At 38.6% G+C, this 21110-nt stretch overlaps 1 protein-coding gene across 1 annotated transcript in view; it reads right to left on the bottom strand.

Annotated features, from left to right (window-relative positions):
• The window catches only part of LOC133607275 (uncharacterized), a 116555-nt gene that overhangs the window by 6548 nt on the left and 88897 nt on the right, over positions 1 to 21110 (bottom strand). Inside the window, exon 4 of the mRNA XM_061961761.1 lies at positions 1150 to 2165. Within this exon, the coding sequence (XP_061817745.1) occupies positions 1150 to 2165 (1016 nt within the window). The remainder of the gene's footprint in view (positions 1 to 1149; positions 2166 to 21110) is intronic.

Raw genomic sequence — 21110 nt, 5'->3', positions numbered from 1 at the left:
AAGCGAGGGACCGGTCAGTCAAAATGTGGCTTTTAGCACATAAATCATTTTTCTAGAAACTTCTATAGCTGATGAATGAAATGTTGTTAGCTTCTACACTAAAGGTCATCAATACAAAAATCAATAATATCCATACCAAGGTTTATTTTACCTTTCTTACACACAGAGAAAACAATTATAATTGTTATTTCACACCACGAAGTAGGGACACTTTTATTTTATGATATTTATTTAACCTTCCACACAGTTTTAACACACACACTTATAAACACTTCTTATTCTGTTCAGTTTATTTCGAACATACAGTACATACAATGTAATACATCACATATTTCCAGTTGTTTCATTACAGCACATTCAAAAAGGAGTCTTAAAACTCTTCATACAGTCTAAAACCTACTTCATTTTAACATGAAACTTCAACGGGTACTCAAATATTAAGGATAGGATAGACCTTTATTGATGCCACAATGGCGAAATTAATATGCTACTTTAAAATGAATGTACTAAGTGAAGTGGCAAGGTAACACTTCTACTTTGATTGTGAGCCGATAGTAGTTGTTATTCTCTTGTCTTATTTTGCACTATTGTATGAAATAAAAGTAATGTATTATACAGTATACAAGTTTAATTAGTTATGTGCCGCAGCCCGTATCTTGAAAAACTTGAATTGTGAAACATCGTCGGCCATTGAAATGGATTAAAAACTGTTAAGTTTTAGCATTGTTGCGGAATTTGTGGCAGTAGACGATGTGCAGTTAAGAAGAGTATTTAAAGTTCAAAAATACAAAAATGTAGTGCAGCTGGGAAGTGCACAGAAAGCGCAGCGAGCTGTAACAAATACTAAGCAATTGAAGCACACCAAAAGAAACAAACATGAAACATTGTTCCAGAAGCAAGAGGCAGCTGAAGCTAGCATATAAACCCTCTTGATCAGCGATCAGGAACAGGGGAGTCCACTGATCGCCAATCAAGAGCAGGTGATGGAAACAATGCTCAGGTGCAGGCAATGAAGTCGCTGCAAAGCAACACAGACAAAACAGGAAGTCTAAACTAGAATACGAGTACTAGACATGAAGTAAAACACTAAACATCCGACAATACAACACAAAACCAAAACGAGATATGGCCTGGTTAACAGGTCATGACGGGAAGCGACAGGTGGCGACGGCGAGTGGAACGCCGCTGCAGCTGGTGAGGAGGAGGGACGAGTAGCGCAGGATCCGTGCCTAAATCCCGGGCGCTGCTGCTGTTGGCGAGGCCGGCGTCCACATCCGTGGCGGCAATGGAGATAGACATAAGCCATTGAGACCAACACCCAGGTCCCAGGTATTGCTGCCGTTGGCAAGGGGGATGTCCTTGGATTGGCAACATCCGTGGCAGACGAGGAGGTGGAGCTGGCTGTGGCAGTGGCATCTAGTGCAGAGCCATCGGAGGCTGAGCTGAAGGTGGCATCTGCGGGGGATCCACTGGAGGCGAAGCTGAAGATGGCATCTGCGAGGGACCCACAAAAGGCGGAACTTGAGGTGGCGTCTGTGACGGAGCCACTGGTGGAGGAGATGAAAGTGCCGTCTGCGATGGACTTACTGGAGGCGAAATTGAAAATCGCGTCTGCGGTGGACACACTGGAGGTAGCGGAACTGGAGGTGGCGGAACTAGAGGTGGCGTCTGCAGCGCAGCCACTGGTGGCGGAGCTGAAAGAGCCGTCTGTGGTGGAGTTACTGAAGGCGCAGCTGGAGGTGGCGTCAGCGGCGGACCCACCAGCTGGTGGCGTCCCCACTGGTGAAGAGGCGGGCGGCAGGCGAGCTGAGCATCCCCAAATGGATCCCAAACATTCTACCTGGCTGGAGGAAGAAACTGGAGCCGCTGGTACAGGAGCCAGGGATGGGCAGATGGAGGCATGGAGGAGGGTTGTTGCTAAGCACCCCCCGTGCAGGTTCTCCACAGAGTTTGCAAGGAACAGGAACAGGTGGTGCCAAAGCCTTAAAGTTTGCGCGGAGCAGTAATAGGCAGAGCTTGGGCTTCGAACAGCCAAGGGGCGAGTATTAGCAGGGGCCGGGTTTTGGGAAGTCGGAGAGCCGGTACTGGCGGGAACTGGGCTGTGCAAAGCTGGGGAGCTAGTTAGTGCTGGCGCTTCGGTTATTTCGTGGAGCTGGCTGGTTGCTCTAGCCAGAGAGAGAGAAAGTCCATGCCGACTGTGTCGCAACGTGGAGCATCAAACACACAGCAGCTTCTCCATATTTTATGTATAAATGTTTAGATATTATTTTAAAGTCATTGGCTGGTGTTATTGACTGTTTTTGCTTCAGAATGGCGCAAACTAGCAGCGCTGAGCTCCAACTGCTTCACCCAGTTAGCGAGCTACACGGGCTGTCATGTTTTTGATGATTTCTTTCTTCCTTCACACTTTCTTCCTTCCAATGCTTGGAAAACAACTCTTATGTTGTTTGGATACTTTTACATTAGTTTTGGGCGATACTACAAATTTGGGTATCGATCCAATACCAAGTAGTGACAAGGTCAGTATTGATCATAACAATGCTGATACAGATACTTCACATTTTCAACATCATTGAATGATTACAGTTCTGATCACAAGAATAAGCAGACAAAAAACACATATATACTATTTAAATTATTTTGTTATTATCTATTATTATATACATTTTGATTAAAATGGGCAGTCTGGTGGCGCAGTAGTTAGTGCTCGTGCCTCACAGCGAGAAGGTCCCGAGTTCAAATTCCGGGCTCTATCTGTATGGAGTTTGCACGTTCTCCCCCTCACTGCATTGGGGGATAGGGGGATGGATGGATGAATTTTGTTCAAAATAAAGTCAATAATGCAAAATAATTAAATAATTGCAAAAAATACTACTGTATTGGCTTTATTTCCTGAGTTTTTAAACAATAACAAAAACCATGTGATAGTAGAAAATGTTAATCTAATCGCTGTAGTATCAACCCTATACCGTCACCACACTCTGTATCGTTACTGTCGACATCTATATCAATATGCCGACATCTGTGGATTGGCCACAAACTCTAGCTTAGCGGTTAGCATGGCTTCATGTCGCCTCCTACGGTGTGTAGTGTATAGCATGTTTAGCTTGTCTTGGTCCTCCAGTGAAAATATCCTTCCATACTTTTCGATACTACATTGCTGGCTTTGTTTTAACAAAAAAATTTTACGATATAACGTATGTTTTTTATTGGAATGAAAAGGAATGATATTTATTGTCATTGCACAAACCTGTTCAAGATTTACACAAACAATAATGTATAGGGTCATTATTGCACTCAAAGAACAATTTTGGAGAATCAAAAGAAAAATTAAAAGTCATTAAACACATTGAGATTTTCTTGTTGCACTCAAAGAACAATTTACAATTGCATAAATCACATATATGCTATATTCCAGGATTAGGTTAGAAGAAAATAGAAAGCTTTACTGACATTGTATCAAATGCTTTATGATTTAGAAATTACTAAAAACAATACTATGGCTAAAAGCACACAGATAAGACATGTAGCAGGTAGAACACACATTGCTAGAGATAAAACACAAATTGTAGCAATTTGTTACAAAATTCAGTCATTTCACTTGTATTAGTTTGCGCTACGTGGGAGGTTTTGACCGCTGTAATATTTGGCATCAAACAAAGCAGCTACATGTGCACAACGGGAGCTGGTTAACTATATTACCTTTAAACTCCTCGTGCAGGTCTGGATGCTTGTTATTTAAATATTTACCTAAGTTTGAAGTACAGGTGGTAAAATTACCTTGTCACCTTTGGCGAGGCATGTTTTAAAGTGTCACCTTGATCGATAGTTTTGAAGCCCAAATACCTCCATATTGCTGCCTTTATTTGCCATTTTCCCTCTCCCCACTGTTTCTGCTTGTGCGCTCTGTGAGTGTGTGTGTGCTGACACACTAAACATGCTCCTGCGCTCTGTATGTCACCGCAGCACGGCAGCATACAGGCAGTAAAGTAGAGTTTTTAAATCATTAATACCGCGGTACTTTATTAGTACCGGTATACCGTACAACCCAGATTGTCACGATATAACAATAATATTGAAAACTCTTTTGTAGCCTAAATTTATATCATTTAAATCGTATATATATCATTAATTTGTACTGTTGTTGCCCAACTCTACTGGCTGCTATCGTTTCATCAGCTAGATTTCCTTAAGGCGGGGGTCAGCAACCCGCGGCTCTAGAGCCGCATCTTTAGCGCTGCCCTAGTGGCTCCTGGAGCTCTTTCAGAGATGTGTGAAAATGGAAAAATAAATAAATGTTGTTTTAATATATTTTCTGGAGGAGAACAAACATGACACAAACCTTCCTAATTGTTAGAAATCCCACTGTTTATATTAAAGATACTTCACTGATGAGAGTATTTGGCGAGCGCCGTTTTGTCCTACTAATTTCAGCAATCCTTGAACTCATCGTAATTTGTTTAAATGTACAATTTTTCCGATGCTGCCACAGAAAGACGTGTTTTATGCTACTCCTTCTTTGTCTCATTTTGTCCACCAAACTTTTCATTCTGTGCGTGAATGCACAAAGGTGAGCTTTGTTGACTTGTGTGGAATGCTAATCAGACATATTTGGTCAGTGCATGACTGCAAGCTAATCGATGCTAACATGCTATTTAGGCTAGCTGTATGTACATATTGCATCATTATGCCTCGTTTGTAGGTATATTTGAGCTCATTTAATTCCCTTAATGTCCTCTGTGTATTTAATTAATATTTGCATGTCTCATGACACATCATCTGTATGTAATATTGGCTGCATTTCTGATAGTTGTTTGTGTGCCACGTTGTTCCAGATTACAGCAAACGTTACCCAGCTCGCAAAGATTGTAATAAATCCATTAGAACAGTGGTTCTTAACCTGGGTTCGATCGAACCCTAGGGGTTCGGTGAGTCAGGCTCAGGGGTTCGGCAGAGGTCAAAACACACCCGACTCATCATGTAAATAAAAACCTCTCTATCGGCGTATTACGGATATGGCAACAGCAGAAGTCAGACTGATTTGCAGATGTGTAATGTGTTGTGAATTTAGACACTGTGTTGGTTTTGTTGTTTGAACAAGGTGATGTTCATGCACGGTTCATTTTGTGCACCAGTAAAAAAACATGGTAACACTTTAGTATGGGGAACATATTCACCATTAATTAGTTGCTTATAACATACAAATTAGAAACATATTGGCTCTTAACTAGTCATTATTAAGTACTTATTAATGCCTTATTCGGCATGGCCTTTTTATAACCCTAACCCTCTAACCCTGGCCCTAACCCTAACCCTAACCAAATAACTCTAAATTAAGTCTTTGTTACTTAGAATATGTTCCCCATACTAAAGTGTTACCAAAAACATATTACTTTGTCTTGAATTCGAAAAAAAACATTTTATTTTTTTACTAAAGAAGGGTTTGGTGATTGCGCATATGAAACTGGTGGTTTAGAACCACTGCATTAGAAAAAGAAAGCCTGCCGTTTCCTTAAACTTGGACACACACATTTAAACCTTTGGCCATTCTGAGCCAGTAATTTCCAGAAGTAATCTCAACCTGGCAGAAGCCTCCATTTTACTAATGATTTCCAATGTTGCAAAAATGTGTAGAATAAAAAATGTAATACAACATTTCTGTCAACGAAGATTTGCCTCAGCCTTTGATAGTAGGCTAATATAGACACTTACATCATGTGTTGCCTTCATTATATAAGACTTCTAATTTTTTGCGGCTCCCGACAGATTTTTTTTTTTGTATTTTTGGTCCAATATGGGTCTTTCAACATTTTGGGTTGCCGACCCCTGCCTTAAGGTAAAGCGTACGATGCCCATCTCTCATGACAATCACTTCTAAACGTTTTCTACTGGTCACTGAGTGACTTGATGAGTTCAAGTCAAGATCAAAGTTGTACAGAAAATGTTTAAACAAAATGTTGCTGACACCCTTAGAAGTTAATAGAAAATAACAGGAATAGGAAGTTTGGAAGCTGCGTCTCATCACAATCAGCTGCATGAATATTTTCAAATATCCTATCAGCAATGATCAGTAAGCAGAAATAGACAATGAGAATTTTCTGGAAAGAGTGACATGCTGCTAGAGGCGGGATGGGGAGACTTCTGGAGGTCTCCATAGCGTCTGAGTCACAGCTTGCCGACTTTCAGTGTACATGACTACTGATGATCACATGCTTCATCCCAGTTTCATGAGCTACAAGCATGTCTACCCATGAGTAACACACAAAAGAGTCAGGTTTTAAAGGTTATAGTCCCGCAATGAAGACATGTGACCTCTCTTTGTGTCTATCTTTCGCTCACCAAAGCTACGATTACATGAGCGTCATTGTTCACCCTGTCACAGTCTCAGCGTAGACAAAGAGTGTGCTAAACTGTCGTCATACGTACTCTTAGCAACTGCACATACCCTCACAAGAGTCACTCTATTCCCAGCTTGCATCAAATTAATGACTTTTCTTATTTGAGGGAAATACATTTTTACATTATTTTCCCCGTCTTACACAGCCCAGGGATTGTTGAGGCCTAAAATGTCTGAATTTCTGGCAGCTCATTTTTTCCCCAATAACATTGAAACAGCTTGTGATTCTATACATTTTTGGTCAATTTTTAAAGTGTTTATTGTAACCTAACCTCAAAAGCAAAGGGTTTCAACAACAACAAAAACAAAACAACAACAACAACTGTATTGATGTTTTACTCGTTTTATGCCACAGATTTAAAAGTAGACACCAGATGGCAGTAAAACCGCATAATCAGAACTCACCGTAAAATAAGTGCACTGTTTTAATTCATTATAACAATACTAATAATAACTAGAAAATTCCCGCGGATATTTTGATGGGCCTGCTATCTGTGCCCTGGACCTCTGACTGGAAGTCTCTGGAAGCCGGAAGATGGCGGTGAGTGTCCGAATCTGTGGTTTTTAGGAGTAACTGTACACTGTGAGATAAAAAGCTAGCCTAAAACGTTAGCATGCTGATATCAGCATGCTAACGTTTTTTATGATACGTTGGCATACATCCAAGATGGCGCCAAGCATGTGTCTGTCACACACCAAGTTATATGACTCTAAGGTGTATGGCTGCAGAATTACAGAAATTGTTCGACAACAGCGCATATTGAAAACAACTATTTTTTTAATGGAGCTTCTCTGCTTTGGCTGCTTCACCCACGACCCAACCTGGGATAAGCAGAAGAAAATGGAAGGATGGCCATGTTGACTGTTTATGTTGTGTGCCCATAGAACTTTTAATTACGCCACTGTACAGATACCAAACTCAGACAACTGAGGGAAGGGGCTGTCACGTGATTTCAAAGGGCTTTGTGTAATTACAAACCCCGTTTCCATATGAGTTGGGAAATTGTGTTAGATGTAAATATAAACGGAATACAATGATTTGCAAATCCTTTTCAACCCATATTCAATTGAATGCACTACAAAGACAACATATTTGATGTTCAAACTCATAAACATTATTATTTTTTTGCAAATAATAATTAACTTAGAATTTCATGGCTGCAACACGTGCCAAAGTAGTTGGGAAAGGGCATGTTCACCACTGTGTTACATCACCTTTTCTTTTAACAACACTCAATAAACGATTGGGAACTGAGGAAACTAATTGTTGAAGCTTTGAAAGTGGAATTCTTTCCCATTGTTGTTTTATGTAGAGCTTCAGTCATTCAACAGTCCGGAGTCTCCACTGTCGTATTTTACGCTTCATAATGCGCCACACATTTTCGATGGGAGACAGGTCTGGACTGCAGGCGAGCCAGGAAAGCACTCTTTTTTTTACGAAGCCATGCTGTTGTAACACGTGCTGAATGTGGCTTGGCATTGTCTTGCTGAAATAAGCAGGGGCGTCCATGAAAAAGACGGCGCTTAGATGGCAGCATATGTTGTTCCAAAACCTGTATGTACCTTTCAGCATTAATGGTGCCTTCACAGATGTGTAAGTTACCCATGCCTTGGGCACTAATACACCCCCATACCATCACAGATGCTGGCTTTTGAACTTTGCGTCGATAACAGTCTGGAAGGTTCGCTTCCCCTTTGGTCCGGATGACACGATGTCGAATATTTCCAAAAAAAAATTTGAAATGTGGACTCGTCAGACCACAGAACACTTTTCCACTTTGCATGAGTCCATCTTAGATGATCTCGGGCCCAGAGAAGCCGGCAGCGTTTCTGGATGTTTTTGATAAATGGCTTTCGCTTTGCATAGTAGAGCTTTAACTTGCACTTACAGATGTAGCGACAAACTGTATTTAGTGACAGTGGTTTTCTGAAGTGTACCTGAGCCCATGTGGTGATATCCTTTAGAGATTGATGACGGTTTTTGATACAGTGCCGTCTGAGGGATCGAAGGTCACGGTCATTCAATGTTGGTTTCCGGCCATGCCGCTTACGTGCAGTGATTTCTTCAGATTCTCTGAACCTTTTGATGATATTATGGACCGTAGATGTTGAAATCCCTAAATTTCTTGCAAATGCACTTTCAGAAACGTTGTTTTTAAACTGTTTGACTATTTGCTCACACAGTTGTGGACAAAGGGGTGTACCTCGCCCCATCCTTTCTTGTGAAAGACTGAGCATTTTTTGGGAAGCTTTTTTATACCCAATCATGGCACCCACCTGTTCCCAATTAGCCTGCACACCTGTGGGATGTTCCAAATAAGTGTTTGATGAGCATTCCTCAACTTTATCAGTATTTATTGCCACCTTTCCCAACTTCTTTGTCACGTGTTGCTGGCATCAAATTCTAAAGGTAATGATTATTTGCAAAAAAAAAAAAGTTTATTAGTTTGAACATCAAATATGTTGTCTTTGTAGCATATTCAACTGATTATTCCGTTTATATTTACATCCAACACAATTTCCCAACTCATATGGAAACGGGGTTTGTAAATATAAACGGCTAAAATTAGCTAACCACAATGAACCCAAAAACACCTTAAAATAATTATATTCTCACTAATAACAAGTGCACTTTTCTTGATAGAAAAAACAAAAATATGAGACCTTTTTTCTCAATATGTTGAAAAATATTCCTAAATGAAGTAAATGCTTGTGCCATTATCTTGACATAATGATATGCGCCCGGCATTACATTTCTTGAAACCAGGAAACTTACACTAAAAACTAGTTTATTTTTCTTAATGGAAAGGCAACAAGGCAACCGCTTGTTACTCTCGGGGTCTACAAGCCGCTCAGGCCAATCATATTGTCTAAAAATGCATTTTCCCATCGATAACATGACATCATCGCGCTCTTTCAGTCAATTAGTGCGCGAGGAATATATATACCGTATATATATATATATATATATATATATATATATATATATTATATATATATATATATATATATATATATATATATATATATATATATATATATATACCGTATATATATATATATATATATATATATATATATATATATATATATATATATATATATATATATATATATATATATATATATACATACAGCCAGTCCCCCAGCCAAATTTTTTTTTATTGTAATTTTGAATAATTTACTTGAATGTGCATGAACTATTTCTGTTCAAAATAGTTTGAAATGTCACATGTTAAATGTTTAAATATTACGTTTACTGTACTGTGCCGACTGTACAACTATATGAGTACGTATTTTCTCTTGTTTCATTGAAAATAAAACCGCAAAGTCCATTTGGCTGTCATCTGTTTTAATTATGAGACACCATTCTGTCAAAGTCATGATTTTTTTCATTCATGCTTGAAATAAGAAATTGTTACTTTGAAAAAGCCGTTTTGTACTCGTGAGTGTTGAAAACACAGCTTTACAACAGTTGATATTCTAGTTTCAAGCATGTTTTACTCGATATAGGTCATAACATCTCAGCAACAAGCTGTAATATCTTACTGAGATAATTTAGAACCAACACACTTAAAACAAGTAAAACACTCTAACATAAAATCTGCTTAGTGGGAATATTTATCTTATCAGACAGAAAATAAGCAAATAACACACTTATTTGAGATACTTCATCTTACTTAGATTTCAGTTTTTGCAGTGTAACAGGACAAACAAAAAATTACCATGAAACCACACAAACCTGCTTCCTGTTGAAGGTCATGTTGTGGTGGAAACTACTTCTAAAATACTTTCCCCCAGTAATACAACTACCTGCAGTACTTACAAGGAACTTCACATTTCTTCCAACTTCAAAATTCAAATTAAAGTTCCTGATTGACTTTTATTAAACAGCATTTTATTTTAACGGTCAGCTTAAACTCCGAATGAGGATAAAGAGACTTTGTGACCTCTCCTGGCTTGCCTGTGAGAAGAACTTCCTGCTGAGATGTTCTATGGGAGGCAGGACCCGCATCTGCATAGGCATTGTGCTGCTAATCGAGCCCCGTCTTAAAGATGCTCACATGGAAATGATAGCATTCTGATGGAGAAACATAAGATTCCCACCCATGGCTGAGCATCAAGGCTGACACTTGGATTACCTTTTCAGACCTCAGCTGCTCCCTTCCGCATTTCAATGGCCAGCACTCGGAGAGTGTCGCCCCAGTCTGAAGGATTGGTCCCTCACAATACACAAGACGTGTAGAAGATGGATGATTGACAGCAGTCATTTTAAATGTAACTGTGACTGTCTTCACTATAAGACTATTTGAACACCAAATAGGGGCCAGGCATCTTATTTTTTGACTAGCGTAAGTCTGGAACTATCAAAAGAATATGTCAACAGTTTCTTAAACTAAAAGTTAATTCCTGTGATTACGATGCAAATTTTATATGACAAAGTTCTACACAAAAGTCATGTTTCATCAGACATTTGGGGTTTCGAACAGTCGTTTTAATGCAAACATGCTGAAAAGGAAATCATCTGAATCCCAGTAAGTAAGTAAATACTGGCCCAAAGTTCACATGATCTTTGATGTTCAGTGTTTTATAGTGCATAGTTTACATTGTAAATCCTTTATTCATCAGCATCAGGGGTCTTAAACTCATTTTAACTTGGGGGTTGCTGGAGGTAGAGGCTTAGCAGCACTAATTATTCACTTCAGAAACAGGATTTAACCACGTGACTAAAAAAGTTACCTACTTCTACCAGCAGCTGAGCTATGGTCGGTCTTAAGTCATTGCACATGTAAAATTTTATATAAAAAATTAGATTACATGTTCTGCACAATAAATTACTTTTTTAATCCCGTCTGCTCTCTTTTGTTTTGTTGAGTTTTAGTTTTGCTTTTGTTCAATTGTCTTCTGTAGCAACTAATGGGGAACCATTGTATAAAAAAAACCTTAAACACACACACACACACTGCATTTGTAATAATATTCATCAGATAGTAAATATTTGATGATGTTAGTTCTTCTATAATATGTCAGACTTCACAAATGTCCTTTTACAGAAAACACAACTCCTCAAGTTAGAAATAAATAAATAGGGTCACATGAAGTTATTTCTTTTTGACTACTGTACAGTTACATTTTACAGTAAAGTACAAGTGAATGATAATTCACATGATTTCCCCTCGGCCATCAGGCACATGAACAATAACAAGATCTGATAGTTCAGTTAAAGCTCTTTTTACTACCTATTCTGTGTTATATGTGTTTTATGTTGCACCAAGAAAAATTCCTAGTTTGTGAACCCGTTCTCAAACAATGGCAATAAAACTATTCTGATTCTGATTCTAATTATTAAAGTAGACATTAGGACCAAAGTGGCAAACTCCACTCTAATAAAAAACTATGAAACTCTGTAATTATTATTTCATGGGTTGTAATTCATTACAATCATAACACATTGCAATCTAAATGATATTAGATTAATTATTAGCAGAATGCTCTATTGCATATTCATAAGCATGCACAGTATATTTACTGTATGTGCCACGTCCACATACTTCATTATGATTGAAACAAAAATGTAACTTTGAGCGTTCACAGTTTTTTACAGTCGCTAGGACACATTTCTCAATACTTAGGTCACTTTTTCAAAACTCTTCACACAGTGAGCACAACAGAAGTATAAATGGGCTAAACTGAGGATCAATTATCATTGCTTTGGCACAAAATGCATTCAATGACTACATCTTTCAAATTACATTAATTCTTTTCTCACTTCGACACAACAACTACCAAAACTCTGTGTACTTACAGGCCAATTTGCACATGCTTACATACTGTTTTCAAAACTGTTCAACTTAAGTTCAAAACAATACAAACTTGAATAAGACAGCAATTTCCTACAATTCTACAGTAATATTTTAATGAAATATATTTCAAATCGTAAAAATGAGATGCTATAAAAACAATTGGACAATTCCACCATCCACTTGATCAAATGTCCCTCCTGGACGCAATGAATGCTGGATGCCTGGACATATCAGCAGAAGATTGCCAGGGATGGATCAGAAGATTCTTTCCGAGGTGTATCGCCCTAGATGACATAAGGTGTGATGCAGGGGCGCCGAAAAGGGGGGGTAAAGGAGACGGATTCTAGGGGCCCATGATGGAGGGGGGCCCAGAGAGGCCCCTAATGATGATGAAATTATAATACAGAAAAAATAATGACACTGTGTTGGGGGCCCTGTAAAGATTCTTTTCATGGGGCCCAAAATCCTGATGTGATGTGGATGACAACCTGTGGCCAAATGGAGAAGACTAAGTAGATTAGCATTACTATTGTATCTGTATCTGTGAATGGTGTGGATACAAATTATTGTATTTTGTAATTACTCAGTGCAAAAAAAAAAAAAAAAGACATAAAATATATTGAAGCATTCTGCATCATGTCTGATTAATTCCAGTAACATATATTTTGCTGTGAATTATAAAGAGAGATGTCCTTGTTTTACACAAAAAAACATTGTAAAAATGCTACCTGTTGTTAGTGTTTTTTAGCTCATTGCTTTGTGGGTGAAAAAGTGTGTTTGTTGTCTGTCAACCTTTGTTAGTGTTCTGGAAGAATGAGTTGATTTGAGACATGCATGAAGTGATTTGCTAGTTTTGGCGCATTTTGAAAGGGAAATGAACTGATGTGACGAGCTGACTCTGTGAAGAGTTTTGAAAAAGTGACCTAGGTGTTGGGAAATGTGTCCTAGCGACTGTAAAAAACTGTAAATGATGAATTTCACTTTGTTAATTTAATAATCAATGTATTTACTCATTCATTCAGCCATTCACGCACTCACTTATTTATATTAAATCCAACATGAGATATTTTAGGCCTTGTTGTCCACTGTAAATTAATGTTGTTTAAAACATTAGTGCTTGCTCATCATCCACCTGTGTGTGTGTGTGTGTGTGTGTGTGTGTGTGTGTGTGTGTGTGTGTGTGTGTGTGTGTGTGTGTGTGTGTGTGTGTGCGTGTGTGTGTGTTTTTGTGCGTCATCGTGGCGTGTAGCCCACGAGGAAATCAAGAAGCAGAAAGTTCCTTGTTCTGTATTTTGTTGCGTCATGCAAGAATCAACTTGCCAACGTCCAAAGTTCAACAACGTTTAATCCCAACATCACCAAATGTACACAGTAGTGCTTCACCAAATTTACACTGTAGTACATCACTGAATGTACACGGGAGTACTTCACCATTTGTACACTGTAGTACATCACCACATGTACTCTGTAGTACATCACCAAATATACACTGTAGTTTTAGTACATCACCAAATGTACACTGTACAAATCATCAGTAATGATTAAGATTTAAAAGAAAATAAACAGATAAAATAAACTCTGCTTCTTCTTAATCCTTTTCGTTTAATTGTTGTTGTTTTTTTGTGTAAAAGTGTGATGTTCTTTCAAGTAACTTATGAAATAAATAAACCATTACCTAATGATCAAATATTTTAATAACAAAAATATGTGTTATATGTCTTGGTGGGTATGGCTCTAAATATTACTCAATTATCACACAACTCAATCACTATTTAGTTTACAGAATTATTTTTTTGATGTCAAATTGAACAAATGAAATAGAAATCTACATGAACACATGCAATTTAAAGGGGGATTTTGGGTTAATGGAACAAAGAGAAAAAGTACAGAGGTTAACTTAGTGTGTGTGTGTGTGAGTGTGTGTGTGTGTGTGTGTGTGTGCGTGTGTGTGTGGGTGTGTGTGTGTGGTTAGATGAGCTTGTGGTGTACAAGGTGCAAACTGCTTGTAAAACGACACTCAATCACGTGTCTCCTGAAAGGGTTAAATATGAATGGCAAGCATCCATTCATAAGGTGATTTATGACTCAGACTGAGGGTAGGAATATGAGTCAGTGAGCAGACAGACGCCTGATTGGTGGAGAGAGTGAAAACTTTCTTTTATAGGCAAAGCAGGAAGTGAGTCAGAGGGAAACTGTCCACGACCAATCAACTGTCACTTTTACTAACGGGATTTTACTACATGATTTCAATGTAGTACATTGTGTGTAATATATACTTTGTAATTTGTGTGTGTGTGTGTGTGTGTGTGTGTGTGTGTGTGTGTGTGTGTGTGTTCTTGTATTTCTACCCTTCTTGAGACATCAACAAGGAAAAAGTACCTTCCACATGAGGACCGGTGAACAAGTTAGGACCAAAACCATGGTACCAATACGGAAAACCATTGCATCTAATAGAGAGCCAAATACTAGAGGCCGTGAACATTGCTCCAAAGTCAGGATTTGTTGTTGATTTAATGGCATACAAAAGTAAACATTGACAGGTGCAAAGGCAGCAATATATGATAAAATAAGCTAAAGAAGGACTTCCCTATTCATCCCCGAAAAAACCCGCCAGGTGAACAGCTGATTTTACGACTTCCGGTGCTGACGTAAGACAACCCGCGTCCCATATGTGGGGACGGCGTGGCGAAGTTGGGAGAGTTGCCGTGCCAGCAATCTGAGGGTTACTGGTTCAATCCCTACCTTCTACCATCCTAGTCACGTCCGTTGTGTCCTTGAGCAAGACACTTCACCCTTGCTCCTGATGGGTGCTGGTTAGCGCCTTGCATGGCAGCTCCCGCCATCAGTGTGTGAATGTGTGAATGTGGAAATAGTGTCAAAGCGCTTTGAATTCTTTAAAAAAAAAGGTAGAAAAGCGCTATACAAGTATAACCCATTTACCATATGTGACCATAGGATGAACAAATACACTATGGTACTAAGACTATAGTGGCCATTAACAGTTAGCTCCTACAGCTGGGTTGCCCAAAGTGCGGCACATGGGCCATCTGGGGTCCCTGACTCGTTTGTCACCGGCCTTAAGCACATTACAAAAAAAACTAAAATAGAGATCTCATTTTCACCCCTGGTGGTGAAATCTATCAAAATTAGAGTGGTCCTAAAGAGGTAGGCATTTTTCAGAGGTCTCAAGAAGGTAACAAACACAAGAATGTGTGTGTGTGTGTGTGTGTGTGTGTGTGTGTGTGTGTGTGTGTGTGTGTGTGTGTGTGTGTGTGTGTGTGTTCTTGGATTTCTACCGTTCTTGAGACATTAACATTGAAAAGTACCTTCCATATGAGGACCGGTGAACAGGTGAGTACATAAATCATGGTCCCAATAAGGAAAAACATTGCATCTAATAGAGAATGTCTCATTTTCACCCCTGGTGGGAAAATCTATCAAAATTAGGGTGGTCCCAAAAAGGAGGGATTTTTCAAATTGACTGTGTGTCGGTTTTAAAAGTGCTCCCCCCTGGCCAACATATGTAATAACAAGTGTGTGTAAAAAAATTGAAGTGCTCCCCCTCTGGCCAAAATATGTAATAACACATGTGTGTGTAAGAAATTAAATGTGCCTCCTTTGGCCAAAATTAATTACAAAAAAATAAAATATGGATATAAAGACATTCTGTAATAAGTTGAAGTAAATAATGAAGATGAAGAATGAAGAAAACCAATTACAAACAACAAACAAAAAAATAACTAAAAGCTTACTTTTTTTATATTTGCATAGTATGTGTCATGGCTTGATCTTGGTAGTTTGCTTTTCCGGGATGCAACGGGAAGTTGGCACGGGCGAGACGGGAATGGAGGTACATGATTTATTTATATTTATCAAAAAAAAGGAATAAATGAAAGCGCGCACAATGGCGGAGAATAAACTATGAAAAACAAAAAGACTATAAACATGGAACCAAAACTTACTGTGACAAGGGACATGAAGCAGGATCATAGAGGAGTGTGCAGAAGCATATATGGGGTGCGAGGTCGTCAGGCCGAACAACAGAAAATGAATTAACTTAAATACTATGGACATGATTAACGAAAACAGGTGCGTGACTCAAGACGTGAAACAGGTGCGTGACATGACAGGTGAAAACTAATGGTTGCTATGGTGACCAGACAAGGGAGTGAAAAGACAGAAACTAAACAAAACATGACTTAAAACAAAACATGATAATACAGACATGACAGTATGTATATATTATTAATGTTGTAAAATACAAATCTTTATATATCTAGAAAGGGTGGTCCTAAAAAGGTAGGCATTTTTCAGAGGTGTCAAGAAGGTAACAAATGGAAGAAAGTGTGTGTGTGCGTGTGTGTGTGTGTGTGTGTGTGTGTGTGTGTGTTCTGGCAATGCTTGCTTAATGGGGACATCGCTCTGTTTACACAGTCACCTTTAGGGGACCTCTGACGGTATGGGGACAACAAAACAGGTCCCCTAAAGGGAAACCTTTTTAAATGATAGTCAGATCCATTCTGAAGATGCCTCAGTGATTTTTAAGCTTTGGCCCATAAAACATGTTTATTGAAAAGAAAACATGTTTAACATCTAATTTGAACTTTATTTATTTATTTTTTAAATGGTCCTCAGTAGTCACGTACAAATTTGTGTGGATTATGCAAAATTATTTAAAATGTGGTCCCAGCAGTGAACCATATTAACTCTTTTTTCCCCAGGGTCCCCAGTAAGAATGTACAGCACATTACTTCATCAATCCAGAGATTTAAAGACGTGTATGAGCTAACTGGGCAGTTGCCATTTTACCTAAAAAAAAATGTATGCCTCCACAACCTGTAGAAAGGGTGGTCTCCATAAGTGATGATCAAAAACTTGGTCCCTTTTCCAAATGATTACCAGTGTGTGTGTGTGTGTGTGTGTGTGTGTGTGTGTGTGTGTGTGTGTGTGTTCGGGATTTCACCCCATTTTGCATGTTCATTGAAATGTTCGCGCATGCATGGATGTGTTATCAGGTGACACAGGTGGTCCAAGCCTTACATGTCATGATGAAATATTGAAAAATAATGATGATATAGAATATTCATGTTTGTCCATAAATTGTGTTTTGAAACATTTCCTGTTCAGGGAGTACTTGTTTGTGTATGTCAGCATGTTGCCAATGTCATGTTTTTTTTAAATATACACCATGACTTTGTACAACATGTGTGACGTATCTCATGTAAGTGTGACATCATCATTCTTGATATTTTCATCATAAAATACGGAGAAATAATACAGAGGTGCAGTCGTACTCTGAGTCACCACGAAGTGCATACGTGCATACGTGAGCTGGCAGCTGTGTGATGCTGTCGTCTTTTTACAATGAACCAAAGCGACAGGAAGTGCAAAACATCACAACTTACACTTAAACTAATTACAAAAATACAACAACTACAATAAGAAACAAATTATGGAAAGACCCAACTCACAATACGATACAAATTACAGGAGGACACAATGCACAATAAGATAAAAAATTACAATAAGACACAGATTTCAATAGGGTACTAATTACAAGAAGACACATCTCAACAACATACAAATTACAATTAGTTACAACTCATAATAACACACAAATATAGCAATAACACAAAAATAACAAATTACAATAAAATACAAGGCAGCACGGTGTAAGAGGGGTTAGTGCATCTGCCTCACAATACGAAGGTCCTGAGTAGTCGTGAGTTCAATCCCGGCCTCGGGATCTTTCTGTATGGAGTTTGCATGTTCTCCCCGTGACTGCGTGGGTTCCTTCCGGGTACTCCGGCTTCCTCCCACGTCCAAAGACATGCAGCTGGGGATAGGTTGATTGGCAACACTAAATTGGCCCTAGTGTGTGAATGTGAGTGTGAATGTTGTCTGTCTATCTGTGTTGGCCCTGCGATGAGATGGCGACTTGTCCAGGGTGTACATCGCCTTCCGCCCGATGGTAGCTGAGATAGGCTCCAGCGCCCCCCGCGACCCCGAAGGGAATAAGCGGTAGAAAATGGATGGATGGATGGATGGATGGAATAAGATACAAATTACAAGAAGACACAAATTACAAGATATTTTAATATTTGCAAGCATGAACACACTTAAAGGCTACAAACTTAATATGTACCGGTAATATGACTTTACATTGTGTACTTCTTCAAATAAACAAACATATTTTGAATGAATTACTGCAAAGTGAACTGACTGTGTATTCATTGTCAGTGATGTGCTTGTTTGAACGCAGTAAAATTAAATATTATTCTTCTGGCTGGAAACAACCTTAGATACAGTTTTTTTCCATTTGCTCCCACACAGTTGTACTAACTGTGTGTCTTTTTTTCAAAAGATATACACACGTTTCCAAACACCACATTCAATTTTCTTAATTCCTAAATTATTTGCAAAATGACCCACTTCGGTCAAAACATATGCCCATTCATGAAAATAAAGCAAGCATTTGTAAAAAATGCAGTTTTATTTTCATCTCACTCACACAGACTTCAAATGAGAAGACACTATTGGAGTGAGTTACCCAGAACAGTGATAAATACAAACCACATTTGGAAAAAACCCTATTTTACTATAAGAAATCACATGTTTGGGGCATTTTACCCGACCTTTTTGACACATGTGATGAATGATTACTGTAACTTGACAAAATATATTGGCAAATCCATAGAAATTGTCATTGTTTACTTTGAAGGGGGCCTATATGTAAGGACCTAAAGAGAAAAAAAATATCCTGTAATATTTTCTAGTACTGCCTAACAGTGATGGTGCAAAATGAAAATATTTATTTTTTCCACAGTCAGTTAAAGTAACTTATCACAGTAGTCAACAATGACATGCAGTACAAATTAAAATATGAGACAAATAAAAAGGTTTGAAAAAAAATCTGCAGATAAATAAAAATGACAGCATAGAGTATAGGCTACATGTGCAGACTTAGGCAACAGCAACTCTATGAAAGAATGTATTCAAAAGCCTCAGTTACTGTTGACCTGTTATGTCAACCATAAATAAAATATCTAATTATTGATCCTGTCTTATAAACAAGATGTGTCCAAAAGGAAAAGAACTGTTGCTGTCGTTGGAAGATTTTATTTTATTTCATGAATAATTCTTCAATCACACACGTTTTACATGCAGTCAACCCAATTATTGCTTTGTTATTTGCTCATGTGTTCCGAGGGGGAAACCTGTTTGTGTGTGTATGCGTGTGGTTTTTTTAGTGCGTGTATGTGTGTGTGTGCACGTGTGTGCACTTGTGTGCACGTGTGTGCGCGTGTGTGCGCGTGTGTGGGTGTGTGTGCGCGTGTGTAAGTGTGTGTTGTGTGCGCGCGTGTGTGACAGTGTTTTTGGTAGGGTTTCCAACTTTATTGCTGTTTGTATGTATTTTTATACTTCAAATATAGTTCTCATGTTTGTTAAATGTTTCCTTCAATTTGGTATCAAATGTATATGCAGACTAAAATTGTAGCGAACACAAGTGAACAAAAAGTGATTGAAGTCTTTCAAACAGACACATTTAATACAAATAAAATTATGTAGGATAATGTATCTATAATGTATCCATCAACATTGTTAATATGACATTTGTTAAAGTATGAGCATGTAACTTTATATGTGTATGTGTATATATATATATATATATTCACATATACATATGCATATGCTCCTATATATATATATATATATATATATATATATATATATATATATTAGGGGCTGTCAACGTTATCACGTGATTAATAAAAAAAAAAATCATGTCATCATAAATTAATCAAAATTAATCACAGCATTTGTTGTGAACGCGCGTAAACCCGCCGCCTATTGTTACACGGTGCAAAGATAATTGATGAAAGGCGAGGAATTTCACTTCAAAACTCACTCTGATGGAACTTTGGATAAAACTGAGGTAATTTGTTGGCATTGCAGCGACAAACTTTCTTATCATCGTCGCACCACAAGTTCAAAATAGCATCTTAAAGCAATGCACATACACAGTTTCCTAGGATGGACAAAACTAGACAATTCTGACAACAGACAACTCGTATTTTCTGACATTCCCACAGTTCCTTCAGCTGCCAGACACTTTACCGTATTTTCCGCACTATAAGGCGCACCGGATTATTAGCCGCACCTTCTATGAATTACATATTTCATAATTTTGTCCACCAATAAGCCGCCCCGGACTATAAGCCGCGCCTACGCTGCGCTAAAGTGAATGTCAAAAAAACGCTGCGCTAAAGTGAATGTCAAAAAAACAGTCAGATAGTTCAGTCAAACTTTAATAATATATTGAAAACCAGCGTTCTAACAACTCTGTCCCAAAATGTACGCAAATGTGCAATCACAAACAAATAGTAAAATTCAAAATGGTGTAGAGCAATAAATAGCAACATAATGTTGCTCGAACGTTAATGTCACAACACACAAAATAAACATAGCGCTCACCTTCTGAAGTTATTCTTCATTCGTAAATCCTTCGAATTCTTCGTCTTCGGTGTCCGAATTGAAAAGTTGCGCAAGCGTGGGATCCAAAAATGGCCGGCTCCGCCTCGTCGAAGTCATCGGATTCAGTGTCGCTGTTGTTGTGCAGCAGTTCTGTGAATCCTGCCTTCCGGAAAGCTCGGACCACAGTTGTGACCGAAACTATCTGCCCAGGCATTTACGATCCACTGGCAGATGTTGGCGTATGTCGACCGGCGCTATCTGCCCGTCTTAGTGAAGGTGTGTTCGCCTTCGGAGCTGTGTGAAAAAAGCCACCCGGCCTCTTCGCGTAAACTTCCCTTAACCACTCGCTCATCTTTTCTTCATCCATCCATCCCTTCGAGTTAGCTTTTATGATGACGCCGGCTGGAAAGGTCTCTTTTGGCAAGGTCTTCCTT

The sequence above is a fragment of the Nerophis lumbriciformis genome, linkage group LG09 (assembly GCF_033978685.3).
Source record: "Nerophis lumbriciformis linkage group LG09, RoL_Nlum_v2.1, whole genome shotgun sequence".
Taxonomy (NCBI): domain Eukaryota; kingdom Metazoa; phylum Chordata; class Actinopteri; order Syngnathiformes; family Syngnathidae; genus Nerophis; species Nerophis lumbriciformis.
The sequence above is the reverse complement of the archived record's forward strand: the minus strand, read 5'-3'. Positions and strand labels throughout refer to the sequence as shown.